At 39.7% G+C, this 19398-nt stretch overlaps 1 protein-coding gene across 1 annotated transcript in view; it reads right to left on the bottom strand.

Annotated features, from left to right (window-relative positions):
• The window catches only part of AIG1 (androgen-induced 1), a 272334-nt gene that overhangs the window by 146353 nt on the left and 106583 nt on the right, over positions 1-19398 (bottom strand). Inside the window, exon 3 of the mRNA XM_010851498.1 lies at positions 13606-13707. Within this exon, the coding sequence (XP_010849800.1) occupies positions 13606-13707 (102 nt within the window). The remainder of the gene's footprint in view (positions 1-13605; positions 13708-19398) is intronic.

The following is a 19398-nucleotide window of genomic DNA, read 5'->3' as shown; positions in this document are numbered from 1 at the left end:
AGAGGCAGCCTGCTTCACAGTCAGATGGGCTTCAGAAGAGCATGCCAAGAAAACTTTAAGATTTGAAATGTTACAGAAAAGAAGGTCGCAGCATCTTTTAATTGCCTACTATCTGTGCAGACGGTGGCTTTTCATATTTTTATGCAAAGATTACACATTACCCAGTGTGAAAACCGGGTTAAAAAATGTGGTAAGTGAGTCTGTGCATATGTCTTCAATTGAGTACAGTGCTGAGTGCCAAACTTTGACCAAGCTGATCAGACTGGAGGTCTGTGTGAGAGCCTAAAGTGGTGGAATCTAGTTGCTATAGCTGCAAATTAAACAAATAAATGAGACACCGTGGAATGCAGCAAAATAGCTGTGGTCTGATGAGTTCATATTTGCCATATGTGTGAATATTAGCAGTCACATTCTGAGTTTCAGCAAAGTTCTTTTCAAGAAGTGCAACAGAGGGCACATGCTTTAAAATAAAGAAAGAAGACCTGAAGTCTATGTCCAAAGATAAATATTTTATGTTTTGTAGGAGCTATTAAGACATATCATTAACTTTTTAGGTTAGGAGTATACACAAATTCTGTGTTGCTATAAATACAAGATTTCCACCCAGGCACTTTCCCTGGATGCTTTAGATACAGCTTGACACTAACTTGTTACTTAGTATTTGATAATGAATTAAAATCATTAGCTAAAGAATATTTTCATTTTAATATTTTATCTTATCCCATCCTATTTTATTTTTTAATTGGAGTATAATTGCTTTACAATGTTATGTTAGCTTCTGCTGTACAACAAGGTGAATCAGCTAAATGTATACATATGTCCCCTCCCTTTTGAGCCTTCCTCCCATTCCACTGGATTTCCCTTGTGGCTCACCCATCAAGAATCTGCCTGCAATGCAGGAGACCCAGGTTCAATCCCTGTATCAGGAAGATATCCTGGAGAAGGGAATGGCTACTCCCTCAACACAGCCCCCATCCTTCCCCTCAAGGTCATCAGAGAGCAGCAAGCTGAGCCCCCTGTGTTATACGGAACTTCCTACCAGCCATCTATTTCACACATGGCAGTATATATATGTCACTGCTGCTCTCTCAATCTGTCCCACCCTCTCCTTTCCCCACTATGTCTGCAAGTCTGTTCTCTACTTCTGCATCTCTTTTCTTGCCCTGAAAACAGGTTCACCATTTTTCTAGATTCCATATATATGCATTAATAAAGAATATCTTTCCGATATCATACAGAATATCACTCTGTATGATAGGCTCTAGATTCATTCACATCACTACAAATGACCAAATTTTGTTCCTCTTCATGGCTGAGTAATATTCCATTACATATATGTACCACACCTTCTTTATCCTCCATCCTATTTTAGAGGACTTGCATTTGTTTGGCCTACTGTGTGGTAGGCACTGGGGCTCTTTCCTTCCATGGCTACCATCTTATGAATTCCCACAATAAGTTAAACATTCCCTACTAGTGGAACTCAACAGAGAAATATAGACAGACTGTTGAGCAGAGAATTCTATTCTCACTAGCCTCTTAAATTATGTACACTACACTGTGGCAACACTTTACAGAGAAAGGTCTGCATAGTCAAAGATGTGTTTTTTCCAGTAGCTGTGTATGGATGTGAGACTTGAACCATAGGGAAGGCTGAGTGCTGAAGAACTGATGCTTTCAAACTGTGGTATTGGAGAAGACTCTTGAGAGTCCCTTTTACTGCAAGGTCAAACCAGTCAATCCTAAAGGAAATCAACTCTGAATATTCACTGGAAGGACTGATGCTAAGCTGAAGCTCCAATACTTTGGCCACCTGATGCGAAGAGCCAACTCATTGGAAAGACCCTGATTCTGGGAAAGACTGAGGGCAGGAGGAGAAGGGAGTGACAGAGGATGAGATGGTTAGATGGCATCACCGAATCAATCACTGACATTTCAACAGACATTTTGAGTCAGTGATGCCATCCAGCCATCTCACATCAGGTGGCAAAACTATTGGAGCTTCAGCTGCAGCATCAGTCCTTCCAATGAATATTCAGAGTTGATAAAAGGAATTGATAAAAGGAATGCTGATAAAAGGAACTTATAAAGATTGATAAAAGGCATGTTTATCAATCTTTTCACCCCACATATATAGATAGTGGCAATGTGAACAGCAGCACTTGGACATATAAGATAATTGGATCCATTACCAGGTCACATGAATTAATGTATTTGATAAGGATGAAAAAATTTGCATTAAAAGGAAATATTTCCACCAATCAGGGCTAATCTTTGCACTTGGGTTAAAACATACTTTAATTAGATCAATAATTACAAGCTTCTTCTCTGAATATGGATATGGCAGAACAATGGGGAAAAAAAATCACTCTTGCTCAGATGAAAAGGAAAATAATTTAAAATGCCAGATATGTTTATCAGTGTCTTGATGAAATATGTTTGTGAGTTATAATGACAATGCATGTTGAAAGACATCTCTTTAACTTGTTGTTGACGCTCCATGGGGAGAGGCTCTGGGGCCAGGAAGTGCCATGGGGTCGGGCAGCTCAGCATTCTACCCCCAGCTAGTCCACTCACCAGTGGTTAGCCTGGACAAGTGGACACCATTTTCAGTAAGTTACTGAGGCTTGCTCTTTCGTTCTGCAACAGGTATGGCAGTTTCATTTAAATACCTGTCTTGACCTTAGGAAATCAACCATCCTTTCCAAGCACAGTTACAATGTGGCTACAATTTACTGCTCTGGCAAATCAATTGCTTTGTTACTGACTTTACTCAGTGTTGTCTCCAAGGCAGCTTCAATGCAATGGCACAGACTTAACCACTGCAACTCAGAACAAAGATTCCATCATTTTTATTAACTCCCAGTATGTCCGTTCAATGATCCTCAAGTTCTTAGCCCTGTAGCCTCCCCTACCCTATAGTCACACTGCATTTAACAATAATAACTTTAAATCTTAGCTTAAGCACATAGCAGTCAGGTAAGAACGATGTGGAAGTTTTAGTGTAGAGTATACAGTGAAACTGGGCTTCCCAGGTGGCTCAGTGGAAAAGAACCCGCCTGCCGATGCAGGTTTGATCCCTGGGTCGGGAAGATCCCCTGGAAGAGGAAATGGCAACCTACTCCAGTTCCTGCCTGGGAATCCCATGGACAGAGGAGCCTGGCGGGTTACAATCCATGGGGCTGCAAAATGGTGGGACCCGACTTAGGGACTACACAACAACAACAGCAGTGAAACTGCCAAAAAAGTTAATGGAAGCATGGACAACACTAATAAACAAGGACTCACAAGCAAGCACTTGCAACTCATATAAAATTGTCAAAACAAATGTAGACGAGCGGAAGCCTGGTCAGGGAAGACAGTGTGATAAAGGGCTTGTGTACCTCAATAAACATTGGTTACTGAGTGTGCCCTTCACCTCAGAGCCTATGCTAGATTTTGGAGGAGAGGATGAAATTTAAAAGTTGCTGTCCTTTTTGGCCTCATAGCTCATTGGAGGAGTAAACAAGTGAGTGAACAGTAATCACACAATGTGATGAAAGAAACCACAGGTGTAGGAACAAGTGTTACGCGTGCAGTCAGAAGACCCACTCGGATGCCGAAGAGCCTCTGGACCACTTGACTCATAGGTGATGTCTGAGAAGGAAATGTATAAAGAGGGCTGCAGAACCTCAGTTCTCCTAGAAAATTAACAATATGGAGAGAGATGTGGGGAGGAGACAGTGGGGAGGCAGAGAGATGAACTGAGCTCGATGCCTCCGTTCAGTGATTTGATGATGACGCCCTGATCTAAAGAAGGATGGTGGAGGTGAGAAGGCTGGAGCAGATAGGCAGCTACTTTGAAGGTACGGATGACATGGCTTGCCAACCTAGTGTGGTGGGTGTGGTAGAAAGAGGAATTTTAGATGTATCTGGCCATCGTTGAGAAGGCAACGCAAGATGCATTACAAGATTTAGAGGAGGGGTTACATGAGGTTGTTTCAACATATTTATATGGTTTAACATATTTATATGTTTTTCTCAAGGTCATGATGTCAAATGCAGAGTGTCATTCCCAATGAGAAGTTGGACCAAGAAGTACAGACTTGGGAACAATCCATGTAGGGCACAGACTGAAGTCATGAGGGACAGTGACATCCTCATGAAAGGGAACATGAGGAGAACAGACAGGACTGCTGTTTTCATCTTAAATAATGGATGAAGGGACTGGGCAGATGGGTACTTAAAAAGAACTGAGTACCTTATGAGAGTTTTTCCTAAGCTAAAGACCCCAGGGTCTTGGTCCACTGTTAAAGTTTCATCACCAGAGATGCTCAAGCAGAGCCTGAATCTGCCAGGATATTGTTCAAGTGATTTAAATATCACATGCAGTATGGACCAGATGATCTTTACAGTCACTTCCCAAGGCTAAGATTCTGGAATTCTGTGCCTCTGTGATAGAAAATGCAGCTTTTTTCCACTTCACTTTCTTTGGCAGCCATCACTGATGCTTGCTGAGGTTGGAGCTTCAATTAAAAGGGAACTGGAAAGGATATAGGGATGGACTTCTGCCAAGGAGTTAGGTCTGTGGCTAATGAATGATCTGTCTGTGGTAGTGAAGAAGGAAGCCAGTTTCTAGGACAATACCTTTCCGCCTGTCTCCACCCCTCCCCCAACTATGAAGCGCTAAGGGCAAATGAATGGGAAACACATGAATGAAGTTTACTTTGAAATATCTATGGATTTAAGGATTAGGGGTAAAAACACTTGAGTAAACCACACGTTGGGTTTTGCTGACCCCAAAATATCTGAATATAATTTATAGACCTTTTGATGAACTCACACTACTGCTGGGCCTGCTCATCTATTAAATGTTGCAAGGAAAAGAGTAGGGTGTAAGCCAAGTAATATTAGCCTTGAACTCTACCCTTGCATGGAAAATCAGTTTTACAAAGGAATTTGTGATGGCAGGAAGTTGCTTTAAAAAGCATTGTCTGACTATTACCCTAGAGAAAAAATAACCAGTACCCAGATAAAATAATCAATATATTGAAGAGCTTTTCAATACATTTGATCCAAGCTATTATTTATCTGGCCTATTGCTCTTAAATGTTCCAAAGACCCATGATGTGTTCTTCAGACATCAATTCTGGCTATTTCAGGCAGGAAGAACAATATATGTACAACCAACAAGACCCTCGGGGGGACAGCAGGCCATGAACATAAGATTTGGCTGCAGTGAAAATGAGTTTGAAAAGTGAAGTGAAATACAAGTTAGGAATAAAGTAAATGGTTTGGAATCATACTCTCTGTCAACAATTATGGAAGGGAAAAGAAAAAGAGTGGGATAAAAGAGAACAAGAGAAAGCATGGACATAGAATATTGATAAAGTTGATTCATTTATGCAACAAATCAGGCACTGTTCTAGGGGCCTGGGATAAATCAGTCCCTGAAACAAAGATCCCTGCCTTTATGGAAATTACATTCTAGCAGAGAGAGATAGACAATAAGCCATAAATACAACAAATAACAAAGCCATATAATATGTCAAGGACATTTAATGCCATGAGGGGAATAGACAGCAAGGTAAGGGGGTTCCGGGGGGTTGGGGGAAATTGCAATGCCTAATAGGCTGCTCAGAGTAAGTCTTACTGAGAAAGCGAGACTGAGCAAAGATTTGAGGGAGGCAAAGAAGTGAGTCAAGCAGATCTCCAAGGGAGAGCATTCTAAGTCAAGAAGGGTGTCTGGTGTGTTCTATCTGTGTGAACAGAATAGAGGCCAGCTCAGACTACAAACATCTATTGATTCATCAGATGATTACTGGGTACCTATACTATGCCAAGGGCTATGCCAGGTACTGCAGAGAGAAAAATTAATCCTGAAATTCAGAAGCTATGAAGGAGACATGGTATAAAAAGCCATGTGATTTGGCCTTGCCATCGTGCCTTCTTTACCCTAGGGTATTTTTAACCCTCTTTCCCCTTGTCTTCCTCTCTCTCATCTCCTTACTCCATGGCCCCCCTTTCTGTAGCCATCTCTCTTCTCAGTCACAATGGTCCCTCCTTTCTTTTCTCTTTTCCCTATTCTGCCCCTTCCTCATCCTAGCCTCTGTCTCCTCCTTTCCACTTCTTTCTTGCTTCTTTCAGGATTTTTTTTTTCTTTATCTTTGATTTTCTGTAGTTTAACAATGATACTCCTAGGCATAGCTTTTTTGGCATTTATCCTGCTTAGTGTTCACTGAGCTTCCTGGATTTGTGGTTTAAGGTCTGAATTTAATTTGAGGGAAATTCTTTGTCATATTTCTTCTGTTTCTTTCTCTTTCTTCTCCTTTTGGTAATCCCATCATGCATCTGTTATACCTTTAGTCATTATCCCACAGTCCTTGGATATCTGTTTTTTCAGTCTTTGTTCTCTTTACTTTTTGGTTTCTGAGGATTCTATTGATATGTCTTCTAGGTCATAGGTTCTTTCCTCAGCTGTGTCTAGTCTACTAATAAGCCCATCAAAAGCATTCTTCATTTCTGTTACAGTGTTTTTATTGCTAGCACTTCTTCTTGGCTCTTTCTGAGGATTTTCATCTCTCAGTTTATACTGCCCATCTGTTCTTGCATGATGCCTACTTTATCCATTAGAATCCTTAGCATATTAATCATAGTTGCTTATTTATTTTAAAATATTTATTCGGCTGTGCTAGGTTTTCGTTGTGGCACCTGGGATCTCCAAGCTTCATTGAAGCATAGGGGATCTTGAGCTGGGCACGCGAACTCTTAGTTACAGCATGCGGGATATAGTTCCCTGACTAGAGATTGAACCTGGGCCCCCTGCCTTTGGAGTGTAGAATTCACTGGATCACCAGGGAAGACCCATCGTAGTTGTTCTAAATTCTCAGTCTGATGATCCCAATATCCTTACCATGTCTGGCTCTGATCCTTGCTCTGTCTCTAATTGTGCTTGTTGTCTTTTGGTATGCCTTGTGATTTTTTTTTTTTCCTGATAGGTGGACATGATGTACTGAATAAAAGGAACTGCTATTAAAGGCCTTTAGTAATATGGTGGTGAGGTGTCAGGGGAGGAGAAATGTTCTACAGCCATATAATTAGGACTATAGAACACTTCAATCTTTCAGTGAGACTGTGCTTCTGGATCATGAACTTCCCAAGTGTTTCTCAGGCTTCTCCCCTCCTTACTGTAGGCAGGACAGAAAGGCTAGAGCCAGCTGGAGTTGGTTATGTCCCTCCTCTCAGGTCAGTTAGGTTCTGATGATACCCCAGCAGGTTGCTGCTGCTGCTGCTAAGTCGTTTCAGTCGTGTCCGACTCTGCATGACCCCATAGACAGCAGCCCACCATGCTCCCCCATCCCTGGGATTCTCCAGGCAAGAACACTGGAGTGGGTTGCCATTTCCTTCTCCAATGCATGAAAGTGAAAAGTGAAAGTGAAGTTGCTCAGTCATGTCTGACTCTTAGCGACCCCATGGACTGCAGCCTACCAGGCTCCTCCGTCCATGGGGTTTTCCAGGCAAGAATACTGGAGTGGTTGCCATTGCCTTCTCCAACCCCAGCAGGTTAGGCTCTGGCTAACTAGTTTCTCTTGAGGTCAGGCTTTGTCAAGAGCTGAGTGTTCCGGTGTCTCTCACAATAGTTTCTTTTCTTTTCCATCTGCTGGAAGCATGAAGGAATGTTTCTCTGAAATTTACTGTGGGAATCTGGTTGAGCTCCTGCAGGTACATCTCAAAATACTGTGGGAACCTCTCTATACCCAGGCCACCCTGGATTTTTTCACTCCCAGGTTATCCTCACTGAGCCTCCAGCAATCTGTCAACTAGAGTTCAGGTTTCCCTCCCATGGTACTGGTTCCTATGGTGGTTTCCACTCAGGAGACTCTGCTCCAGTTTATTTGCTATTCTCTGTATCTGATGGTTGGTCTCACTAACCTTGGGGCAGCAGCATGGTCTATGTTCTCCACTCTCACAGGGATCCCAGAAGAGTCGATGATTTCTCAATCTGTTCAGCTTTTTACTTGTTATGATTGAGTTGCAAATCCCAAGTTCCTCATACATGAAACCAGAAAAACCTCTGTCTCTCTACCTTACAAACTTGTTTAAATGTCTCAAATATCATTTAAAAGAATATATTCTTCTCAATTTACAATATTTCTGTTTGAAATGATAAATAATAAAAATAATGATAAAAGCTAAAATTAAATATCTTAAAATCCATTACTGATTTAAAGAGATGGAATAATCAAATCTTCAAGCCAAAATTTAGACTGACAACATCTGATACCCCAAGCCCAGTGGCCTGGCAGAACTAATGATCACAAATGAAATTCACAGTGGAAAAAGCTAAAATCAGTAACATTGGTTATGAAAAAAGCTTACACACAAAAACAGAATTTAGTAATTCTGTACCTCTCCTTGCTCTTAGGGGTCTTTGTTTTCTTTGGGAGGTCCACTGGGAGCCTTAGAAAGAAGTTCCCAAGAAATTTCTAACCTGTGCTTCAGTTTCACTTTTATTTTTGAAAATTTCCAGATATCTTCTAGTTACTTTAGAATATATTGGGAAAATTGAGAAAGGTCTGTTCTTTTTTATATGAAAAAGAAGGTATTCTTTCAATCAACAGCTTATTTTACGAAATATACAATGTCAGCGTGGCAGACTCTATGGGCAATGAAATGCATAATCCTTGTATCCCAGAAATGGAAAATTTCCATAAGCTTTATTATTTACCAAAAAGAAGAACATCAAATCTGAGTTTCTACAACACCAATGATCATCCAAGCAGTATTTAATGCCTTCTCTTCTGGGAAAGACAGATGTACAAGAACTTTAGTAATTACCAAATGTCAAAATAATATTGAACAGAATAAACATTTGCCTAAATTAAGGTTCTCTTGAGGATCAGTTACATATAACAAGAACGACTGACAAATCAAGCATGAGGAGAGGTGGGACTTATTTTCTGTCTCCTGATAAATTATATAGGGAATGAATAACTCCCGCTGTGATGATAAGAGCATCCAGGTCATGTCTGCTTAAAGATCTGTGGGATAATAATAATATCCTAAACTTTTGCAGTGCTTGACATTCTCAAAGCACTTTATAAACATTCATTAGGTCTTCCATAAGCTAGGAGACTGTCTTATTGTTGCTTTTTCCTATTATAGCATCTCTGAGAGTCTGCAATCTTTCTAGAGTTTAAATATTTATTTATTGCTTTTAATGTACATTTACTCCATTGACAATACTTTAAAATTATTCTCAGCAAAAGAGAAAGGTTCACGGTTCTACTTTTGCATCTAAGAAATAAGCCAGAATCGCAACAGTGCTTCTCCTAGGGTAAGTGAATACAACCTACTGGGGATGCTCTGTTGGTCTGGGAAATCGTTTTCTTATTAATAAATACCTTCATCCACTTCAAACATGCCTTTCCCATCCTTTAAAATTGCACGTGTTGTTCTCGTCCCGTAACTACACAGTGCCTACCAGGAGCTGCTGCTGCTGCTGCTGCTAAGTCGCTTCAGTCGTGTCCGACTCTGTGCGACCCCACAGACGGCCTCTCACCAGGCTCCCCCATCCCTGGGATTCTCCAGGCAAGAACCCTGGAGTGTGCTGTCATTTCCTTCTCCAATGCATGAAAGTGAAAAGTGAAAGTGAAGTCGCCCAGTCGAGTCTGACTCTATCAGCCTCCATATGTGGCAGCCATGAAGATCCTACCACAACATTACATTTTGGAAACTCTGATTCATTTGCTGATATCACTTCTGTTTTCTCTTTGTCTGATTATCAGTGGACTGAGAATAAAAGGTGATAGAAAGAAATAATTGTAAACTTGACATTCTTCTAAGTTTCAAAAGTAAATACACAAGCATCTTTTTTATCATCGACACTAAGTGAAGGTCTAATAGGCTGTTTGAATTGCTGGGAATACAAAGGGAAATAGGGTTGCAAGGACAGAAACATTTTTGATTTTGGATACTGAGCTGACTCTATTTGAAAGAGCCATACGTTATATGCTTGTATTTTTCGTTGTAATAAATTAAAATTCTTTGCGTGGTGTGCATGTGTGTGTGCATATACTGCTATTTAAATGGGCCTGGAGACAACCTAGTGTTTGCACAGCAAGGGTATATTACCCTTCCCATCAGCCATTTCCTCTTCTCTTCTGCAAATAAATTCTAGGATTGCTGAGAGCAAACAGAAAGACAATGGAAAAAAAGAGAGAGAATATTTTCCTTTAGTTCTAATCACGTCTAACTTCTGGCAACTTCAGTGAAAATCAAAATTGAAACCCCTGTGAATTTCAGACCCTGTAAGTGTTCTCTTATGCCTATTTGAATGCTGTAAATTCAAGACTGACTTGATTCTCCTGAAATAGTGCCATGATAGACTTATACACTGCATCTCAGTTCTGTGGTACAGCACTCTGGATCCCTAGAAATGATGTTGAGATCCTTCGAACAATGAATCTGATTCTATATGTAAGAACACAGTACATTCTCTCTTGGAATTCTTGTAACAACCTAAGCAGGCAATAATAGCAAACAGGCCTGGAGGGCTGTAAGCCATTTGCAGAAATATGTGAAAGCTACAAATTAAACTTAGAAAGTATTAAACAAAATATATTCTATCCTTCAACGTTATTAGATATATTTTTGTAAAACAAAATTGAAAAATATGGTTGAGTAGTAAAATCTAATAATTACAAATATAAATATTCAGTACAATGCAAATACTCCCAGTTTTATTGTCTTGCTTTTATTTCAGCAAATTTGTGCATGTGTGCTAAGTCACTTCAGTCGCGTCCAACTCTCTGTGACCCCATGGACTGTAGCCTGCCATCCTCTGTCCATAGGAGTCTCCAGGCAAGACTACTGGAGTGGGTTGCCACACCCTTCTTTTTATAATGGAAATTCTCACAAAAGTTGAGCTCTACTGACAGTATTAACAAAAACATCAATTAAAAATAGAATATAATTGTAACTAAAGTGTATATAATTTGAATGTTTTCATCAAAATATGAACATCAAATAAATGTAAAAATTGTAATGAATTATTTTCATATTTTTATAATTAGATATTCAAAAGTAGCTATTAAAATTAAAGGCAAATACAAACTATAATTAATTAAATACAATTTAAACAAAGCTGAAAATGCTGCCTTAATTTTTTGATGTTTCATAAATTGTATTATACATTTTTATAATAATCATGAATTAAATTATTCATTATTCCAGTATTTAATGTTCATATTTTAACTGCCAATCCAAAGAATCAGCATCATGTTTTATGTATGTTGTATTTACAGTTTCATCTATTTATATTTAGAGTAATATAAATTGTTTAATATTACAAAATATTCCTTAGCCACCAGATGTAACTTCTCTGTTAGCAATTCTTGAACCATGAATTGGAACAAGAAAAAAAGCCAAGAAATGATCATGACTTTTCTGAGACAAAATTCATTGAGAAGAAATCTACTGAGCTTATGTCAAGAGGATTTGACATGTTCATTAATTTATCTTTTCTCTTTACTAAATATTTGTGTCACTCAAATCCTCCTTGCATTTCTAAGTAGTATTTCCTCCAAGAGTCAGAATTTTAACCCATTAAGGTGAGTCAAGGGAAAATTAGAAGTGTCCAGCTGAAGTTCTAATAACTGCATACATATTGAACCAACCATTCACTCCAAACATGAAGCAGCACCAGGATCTGCAAAGACTGTGATTTATTCTCTGGCTAGAAGGTATCACTATAGTTTAGGGATGTAGACAACAGGCCAAATTGCCCAGGACTCTATTATACTTCCAAAGCCCTTCCGGTGTCGGAAACTTTCTAAGCTTCAGTTTCTTCTTCTGTAAAAGGGATAACTTCTTGTTCATAGAACCACTATGGAGATTAAATTATATAGCCTGGCACACAGTAGGTTCTCAAAAAATAGTAGCTATTAATATTTACTGGCAAAGAATTGTGGGCACTGGCTGTACTGAATTAGTCGTCAATCTAATGAATATGTACTGGTCCTCCTATATGTCAGGTGGCTGGGCAAAGACTCAGGATTCAAAGGCTACCATTTTGCAGTAACCATATAACATATTTGTGGGGGATACAGACATGTACTATGGAGATATAAAAGTGCCAGGCAAGCACAGCTAATAGCATAGTGAACTTGGCTTGTGAGAGTGGGCAAAGGCTCCATAAAGAAAACAGTATACACCCAACATGAGCACATGAGCAGGAGATTCCCAGTGAAGAATGGGAAGGGCATTGCAGGCAGAGGATTGCAAAGACTTGGGAGTTATGAGAGTATTTCCATATTTAAGAAAAGAGACATGTTAGAGACAGGAAGAGCAACCATGTCAGGCTCTGGAGATGCTTACATTCAATTGACAAGAAGCTCAAACTGGTTAATTTGTTTTTAAATAGACCTGAGGTGCCATGTTAATCCTTCTACAGTGTGGTTCGAATTGGACTCAAGGAAAATTCCAGTTCTCTGAGATGTGCTACTTTTGAGGAGTTGGCTTACAAAAGGTTTGATCAACGCTCGCTCCACCGTACAATAATGTTTGTTCGTTACTACACACCAGTTTTCTTAAAATATACCAAAACTGGCCGGCGGCAGGGGGAGGGAAACACTTATTTTGAACCTCAGACACGTGATTTCCAGTTCTTCATTCCCCTATAATTTCTGCCATGGGTTGCCCTTTTCACTAGGAGCACCCAGGGACATATTCTAAAAACTGATGCAACCAAGAAATGTGAGCTTCTTAAGTTAATAAATGAAACAGCACTCAATTCCAGAGCTGGATAGGGAAGACAACACAAAATTCCTCTGCAGAAAATATATCCTCAAATTTTGTCAAGTGATGTGCAAACTGCATGAAGTATTTTATTTGAAACTTGTGAAGGTAATATCAAGTCTAAAGTGTTCAAAACAATTAGACCGTGAAGAAGGAAAAGACGTCACAGCCATAGGCAAAAACCTGGGATGAACAGAACCCAACAAGACACCTCCAATGTCTGTAGCAGCCCTCCCAGGGAAAGTAACAGCCTGCCACTCCTCCAGGGGGAAATTCTCCAAGTACATTAGCTACTTTCAACACAATCTCACTGATGTGATGTGGAGGAGGCATGGGCTTCCCTGATAGCTCAGTTGGTAAAGAATTGCCTGCAGTGTGGGTGACCCTGGTTTGATTCCTGCATTGGGAAGATCCCCTGGAGAAGGGAAAGGCTACCCACTCCAGTATCCTGGCCTGGAGAATTCCATGGACTATGGGGTATCCATAGTGGTGCAGGTGGGAATCAATCCTCCATCTCCAATAGCAGACAAGCCTTTGAATGGTACGGAAATTAAATCCATCCTGGAATGAGCCAACTGTATTATAACTAACACAACTGACACCTCTCATAAACCATGGATTCAGTTTCTACAGTTTTAATAGTGACTCAGTGTCATGAGAAAACATTTTTTAAATTTACATTCAATTTTCTTCTCTAACTACAGTCTCATTATAATTTCCATTTCACAGCTACTTAGCTAGATTTTATGGACAGCTTGAATTAGAAAACAGCTCTTCAGTAGATTTTTTTTTTAAATAAAAAGAAATCATTTGTTTTTGTTCACTTACCATTCCGTGATTCAGCCACCCTGGGATAAAATTATCAAGCAATTTCGGGTAAATCATCTCTCTGTCATAGGCATAAATGATCCAGAACACCGCTACAACGAACTGGAAGGGAAAAGAAATCCTTTTATTTCAAAGGCACCAACTGTCCACAGCATACAATTGATTGGTTTTCTATTGTTCAAAGAGCCCAACAAAACTTTAATTTACAATGAAAGATAAATCAGTAAGCCAGCTAATAACTGGAAAGATCATTCTAACTTCATCCCATTAGTGGTAACTGTTGGGGTTCTTCCTCTCTCCTTGATTTCCCAACTATGTTCTCAGGCACAGGGCTATTTGTGAGCAAGACAGAGAGATGGTCTGTCTGTCATCTGGAACAGCTCCCTTCCAGGGCTAATTGTGTTGGTTTGATTCCCCTCAAGAGGGTTTAAAAGTTCATTGGTGGTTTTTTGGATCCCATTCCCCATTGTACATTAGAACACATTCAAGAAGCTGTAGTGTATTTTCCTTGAACCCATCATGTGGTTTAAATTAATCTTCACATTCTCAAGTTTCTATTTCACCACTAACAGCATTGAAATCACTGCTATAAAATGTCCTAAAGTCACATTTCCAGCAAATGTATTAATTTATATAGCTTAAAGCAGGGGCTTTAGTGGCACTGAGAAGCAGAGTGTACGGAGAGGAAAGGAAGATTCCTAATTCTCTTGGAATAGCTCATAAATTCATCTTGATGCCAGGGGTTTATTTTGACCCATCAGCAACCTCATCATCAAAAGTGCACTCAATTGATTATTTTACCTTTCCTCAAACTAATGGTGAGAGAAGAAGCTCAGATAAAATAAAGAAACAAACGGCCCAAGGTCTTAACTTTCACCATAGAATTTTTTTTTAAGTGAATGCTTTTGTAAATAGTCTTTAAATGTAGCATAGAAAAGAGAATGAACCATCTCAGAGGGAGGTCTCAAAGTCTCTTCAGAGTTATGTCTCAAAATAATAAATACTACAGAATGATAAAATGCAGCATGAATATTAAGTAGGAACAATTTTAACTCATTTCTCATAAGGCATCCATGCTCTGACATTTTATTAATAATATCTATTTTATTGCCACTTTGTATAAAACTCCTGCTGTTTATAGCTCAAGGTTATAAACCAGAAGGGTTCCAAAGTTTATTTCCAAGTACGTCAGTTATCACATGGATAATCTTAGCTTGAAAAAGTTCACCCTTAAAATCCAGGATGTTATGAACATTTACTGTTTCATAAAACACACTGAATGATAATTACAATAGTAATTGTAGATAACACACGTAGTTTAATACCAGATTAAGATAGTTATTTATCTTGCTTTTGGGGCAACTGTGTTTATTCAGTGGATAAATGCACAAAAAGAAAAAAAAAAAACAAAACATGTATTATTAGCTTAATGCTAATTATCATCAGGAGCTTTCCAAGAACAACAAACAATTTTAGAATTATCCACAATTTGGGTTTGTTCACTCCACCAGTAACTTCATGTGTACTGAATATCAGGGTTCCCTGTCCTCAGATCTGGGTGGGTGCCATGCTTTATAGCTTTGTTACTCAAAGCGTGGTCCCTGGATCAGCAGCGCCCACGCCACCTGAGAGCTTTTTAGCAGAATGCCAGGTCCCAGCCTGATAGGTTTTGATCGTGGATTTTGATAAGATCCTGAGGTCACTCCTGTGCACATCAAAGTTTGAGATGTTCTGCTTTGCAAGGGTCTGCTCCAGCCACCTGGAACCTTCCTCTCTCCCCGTGGAGTGAGGCAATCCCAGGTCCACATGGCTGGTCTACCCAGAGCCTGCAAGCCCCTCCTTTGCTAAACCACATCCTGGGAAGCCATGACCCTGGAATTTCCTGCCTGAATAGGCACGAGTATGCCTCAGGGCCTGTGTGGGTCTCTTTCTTGAGTCTGACCCTGGAGGGAAGACTGTGCAATAAATGTGTGTACTCTTGACCAGAGAGATGGTTAGAGGTATTTGTTTCTGTAGGGTGAGAACCAAAGTTTGACAACTGCCCGGGCGATCCATACCATCCGTACAAAACCATTTCAAATCCTGGATGGAGTCATAGGTGGAAACCTCTTTACTTTTGCCACATAAGGTACTTTAATCAAGACAGTGACATCCCATCACTGTCACAGGGCCCCTCCCACACGCAAGGGGAGGGGACTGTACAGGCCTGTGTAGAAGGGAGCAGAATTGGGGGGCCATCTTAGATTCCTTAGATTTCCATTTGCTTTCTACTCTTCTTTTCCAAAATTGTTTTGGCTATTTTAAGTCCTTTGCTTTTTCACTTAATTTTTCAGAATCTCAGCTTGTGAATTCATACAAAAACATTGTCCTCAAATTCTGACTAGAACTGTACTGAATCAATATATTCAATATGAAGAGAAATGATGACATCTTAACTGTAATGAGTCTTCTAACCTATGAGCACAACTATGTCTCCATTTATTCAGATTTTTAATTTCTCACTGCTTATCGTTCTGGGTGTACAGCTCTTGCACATATTTTATCTATCACTAAGCATTTCATGTTTTTTCTGCTATTGTAGATAGCTTTAAACTTCTTTTTTACATTCTTTGTTGGTGGCATATTAAGAATTCCCTATTCAAATTTCTCTATTCTATACAAATGATTTTTGTATATTGACATGGTATCCTGTGTGTATTCAAAATTCACTTAGTAATTTGAGTAATTATGTCATAAGTTACTTTCAGTTTTTATATGAACATGATCTGCAAATGACAGTTTTTTCTTCTTTCTTTACAATTTGTATGCCATTTTACTTCTTTTACTTTTCTTATTGTACAATGTTGACTAGAAGTGATGAAGACTGAGCATCTTTGCCTTCTTCTCTACTTAGGGAAAGTGTTCAGTTTTTCAGCATTTCAGCTTGATATTAACTGCAGGTATTGCTTAGATGTCTTTTATCAAGTTGAGGAAAATCTCTTCTATTCCTAATTTATGCATGTAATGAATGAGTGATGAATTTTTTCAGATAACTTTGCTGCATATTTTCAGGTGACCATATTTTTTTTCTCTTTTATTCTGTTAATATGATGGATGATAGCAATCGATTCTTAATGTTAAATCAATCTTTAATTCCTGGTCATCATGTATGATCATTTTTATACATTACTGGATTTGACTTGCTGCTATTTCGTCCATCTTTATTCATAAAGCATATCGATCTCTAGTTTTTTTTTAATTTCTCATAATGTCATTTTTTAAATTTTGGTTACAGGATAATCCTGGCCTCAAAAAATAAAGTGGAAAAGTGTTCCCTCCTTTACTTTGTGAAGGACTTTGTGCGAGATTGGTATTATTTCTTCCATACCTATTTGATATACTTTCCAGTGGCATCATCTGGGCTTGTAAGTTTTCTTGTGAGAAGATTTAATTGTGAATTAAATTTCTTTAACAGATACAGATTTTTCTGCTTTTCTAATTTTTTCTTTAGTTATAGTCATTTGTGCCTTTTGTAGAATTTCTCTATTTCATCTAAAGTCTGAACTTAAAAAGTTGCTCTTAATATTCTACTATGGAAATTAGCAAATGCTACACATCAGATAGCTTATCTTTAGAGAGCCAGCTGTTAATGTTGGCCAGCACACCACTGTGGAGAGCTCCTTTCCGTCACCAGGAACGATCATTTGCGGTGTCCCTATCACATAGAAAGCACTGTGGGGTCAATATTTAATCATGCAATTCGGCCAATCCTCTGACCCCCACCATACCTGGAGGGAATTATATGGGTTATTAAAAACAAAGTGACTTTTAGGAAAGGGTTAGTCCCCTTCCTTAGTGTAACACTAGAAGGTCAAGAGGTACAGCTAACTGAGTAATCAGCCTTCTAAATAATTCTTGAGATTAAAAACACAGCACAGATGGTAGCTTCTTGGCTTCCTGCACTGACATCCTCCTGATGGTATGGTCATCAGCAAACCCAAAATAAGCTTGAACTCTACTAGCAGGGCATGGATACGAACAAAAATAGGTTCTCTTGGACAGGCGAAGTGATTCTGAAATGTCCTACGGCTGTGAAGCTTCTTCCCCAGCCAGGACCGGTGGCCAGCTCTTCCTCAGCACACACCTGCTGGCACTGTGCTGCCAGGACCAGAACACTGTACTTGGACTGACAGGGGGAGCGGCACAGTCGCTGTCCAGCCCTTCCAGCTTCCCAGACAGAATACTTGTGTTACAGTGGTTCCTGAGACCTCATTTGAACCCCTCAGAAGGATTAGAAACCAACACAAAAGAAAACTGGATTCACGCTCTCTTTTTAGAAGGAATTTCTCATACGGAGTCCAACAGAAGCTGAAGCAAATGTTTTAGTTCACGTCTATGAAGAAGCTTTACTGACCGGTGATCAACTAAAGCTGATTAGAGTTTAGTAACACCAATTAGAATGGCAAAGCAAGTTGCCAAGAAATTTGCCCTGAAGGATGAGAAAAAGTCACTGATCTGTTCAGTTCAGTTCAGTCGCTCAGTTGTGACTGACTCTGAACCGCAGCACACCAGGCCTCCCTGTCCATCACCAACTCCCGGAGTTCACCCAAACCCATGTCCATTGACTCGGTGATGCCATCCAACCATCTCATCCTCTGTCATCCCCTTCTCCTCCTGCCCTCAATCTTTCCCAGCAGCAGGGTCTTTTCACATGAGTCAGCTCTTCACATCGGGTGGCCAAAGTATTGGAGTTTCAGCTTCAGCATCAGTCCTTCCAATGAACATCCAGGACTGATCTCCTTTAGGATGGACTGGTTGGATGTCCTTGCAGTCCAGGGGACTCTCAAGAGTCTTCAACACCACAATTCAAAAGCATCAATTCTTCGGCACTCAGCTTTCTTTATAGTCCAACTCTCACATCCATACATGACCACTGATCTGTAGATTGGTTCAAAAAGGCCTTTTATCACGATCTCAATTATCCACCATTAAAGAAGGGAGGGAGGAACTAAATGAATGCATCTTTAAGTCTTCAGCTTCAACATGACATGAGCCTATGAAATTGCTTTCCCCCTTAAAACTAATCTATTAATACTAAGACTTGACCTTTTACTGATTGGAAAACATTTAGATTCTCTTTTGGGCTCAACTGCTGTGCTTCTGGGACTTCCGAGGTGGTGAAGAATCTGCCTGCCAAGCAGGAGATGAGGGTTTGATCTCTGGGTCGGGAAGATCCCTGGAGAAGGAAATGCCAACCCACTCCAGTATTCTTGCCTGGGAAATCCCATGGAGAGAGGAGCCTGGCAGGTTACAGTCCATGGGGTTACAAGAATCGGACACGACTGAGCGACTGAGCAGCAGCAGCAGCAACTCTGCTTCTAGATTTCCTTTTCATGATTTTCTTTCCTATCGATTCTTTCCAAGGTCATACTCTTGCTGAGCGGTAATATCTAGACATGTTTCCAGTTGTGATTTCTCTTTGCAAACACACATAGCCTGGGAGTAAATTGTGTGTTCCGGATGATAGCTGGCTTTATCCCTGATGGCCTCCAAGCAGTGAGTGAATGTCTCATTTTGAAATGGCTCTTGTCTTCCTACTTCATACATCTAGGAGATCCTGGGTGCTCTCTTTTTGCCTGACTTCCCTCAGCCATACCTTTAACTTCAGCAATGCACAGTGAAGCATAAGCACTCTGAAATGGTGCAGCATCTTTTGTTTCAGTGTACAATGTGTTACTAGTACTGATTCTAAGAAGTGTGATAAAGAATTCCTCTACTGTAATGATGAGATTGTGAGTTACCTTATATATATAT

The sequence above is a fragment of the Bison bison genome, unplaced genomic scaffold (genome assembly GCF_000754665.1).
Source record: "Bison bison bison isolate TAMUID 2011002044 unplaced genomic scaffold, Bison_UMD1.0 scf7180017864303, whole genome shotgun sequence".
NCBI lineage: Eukaryota > Metazoa > Chordata > Mammalia > Artiodactyla > Bovidae > Bison > Bison bison.
This window is presented reverse-complemented; position numbering and strand designations above follow the sequence as displayed.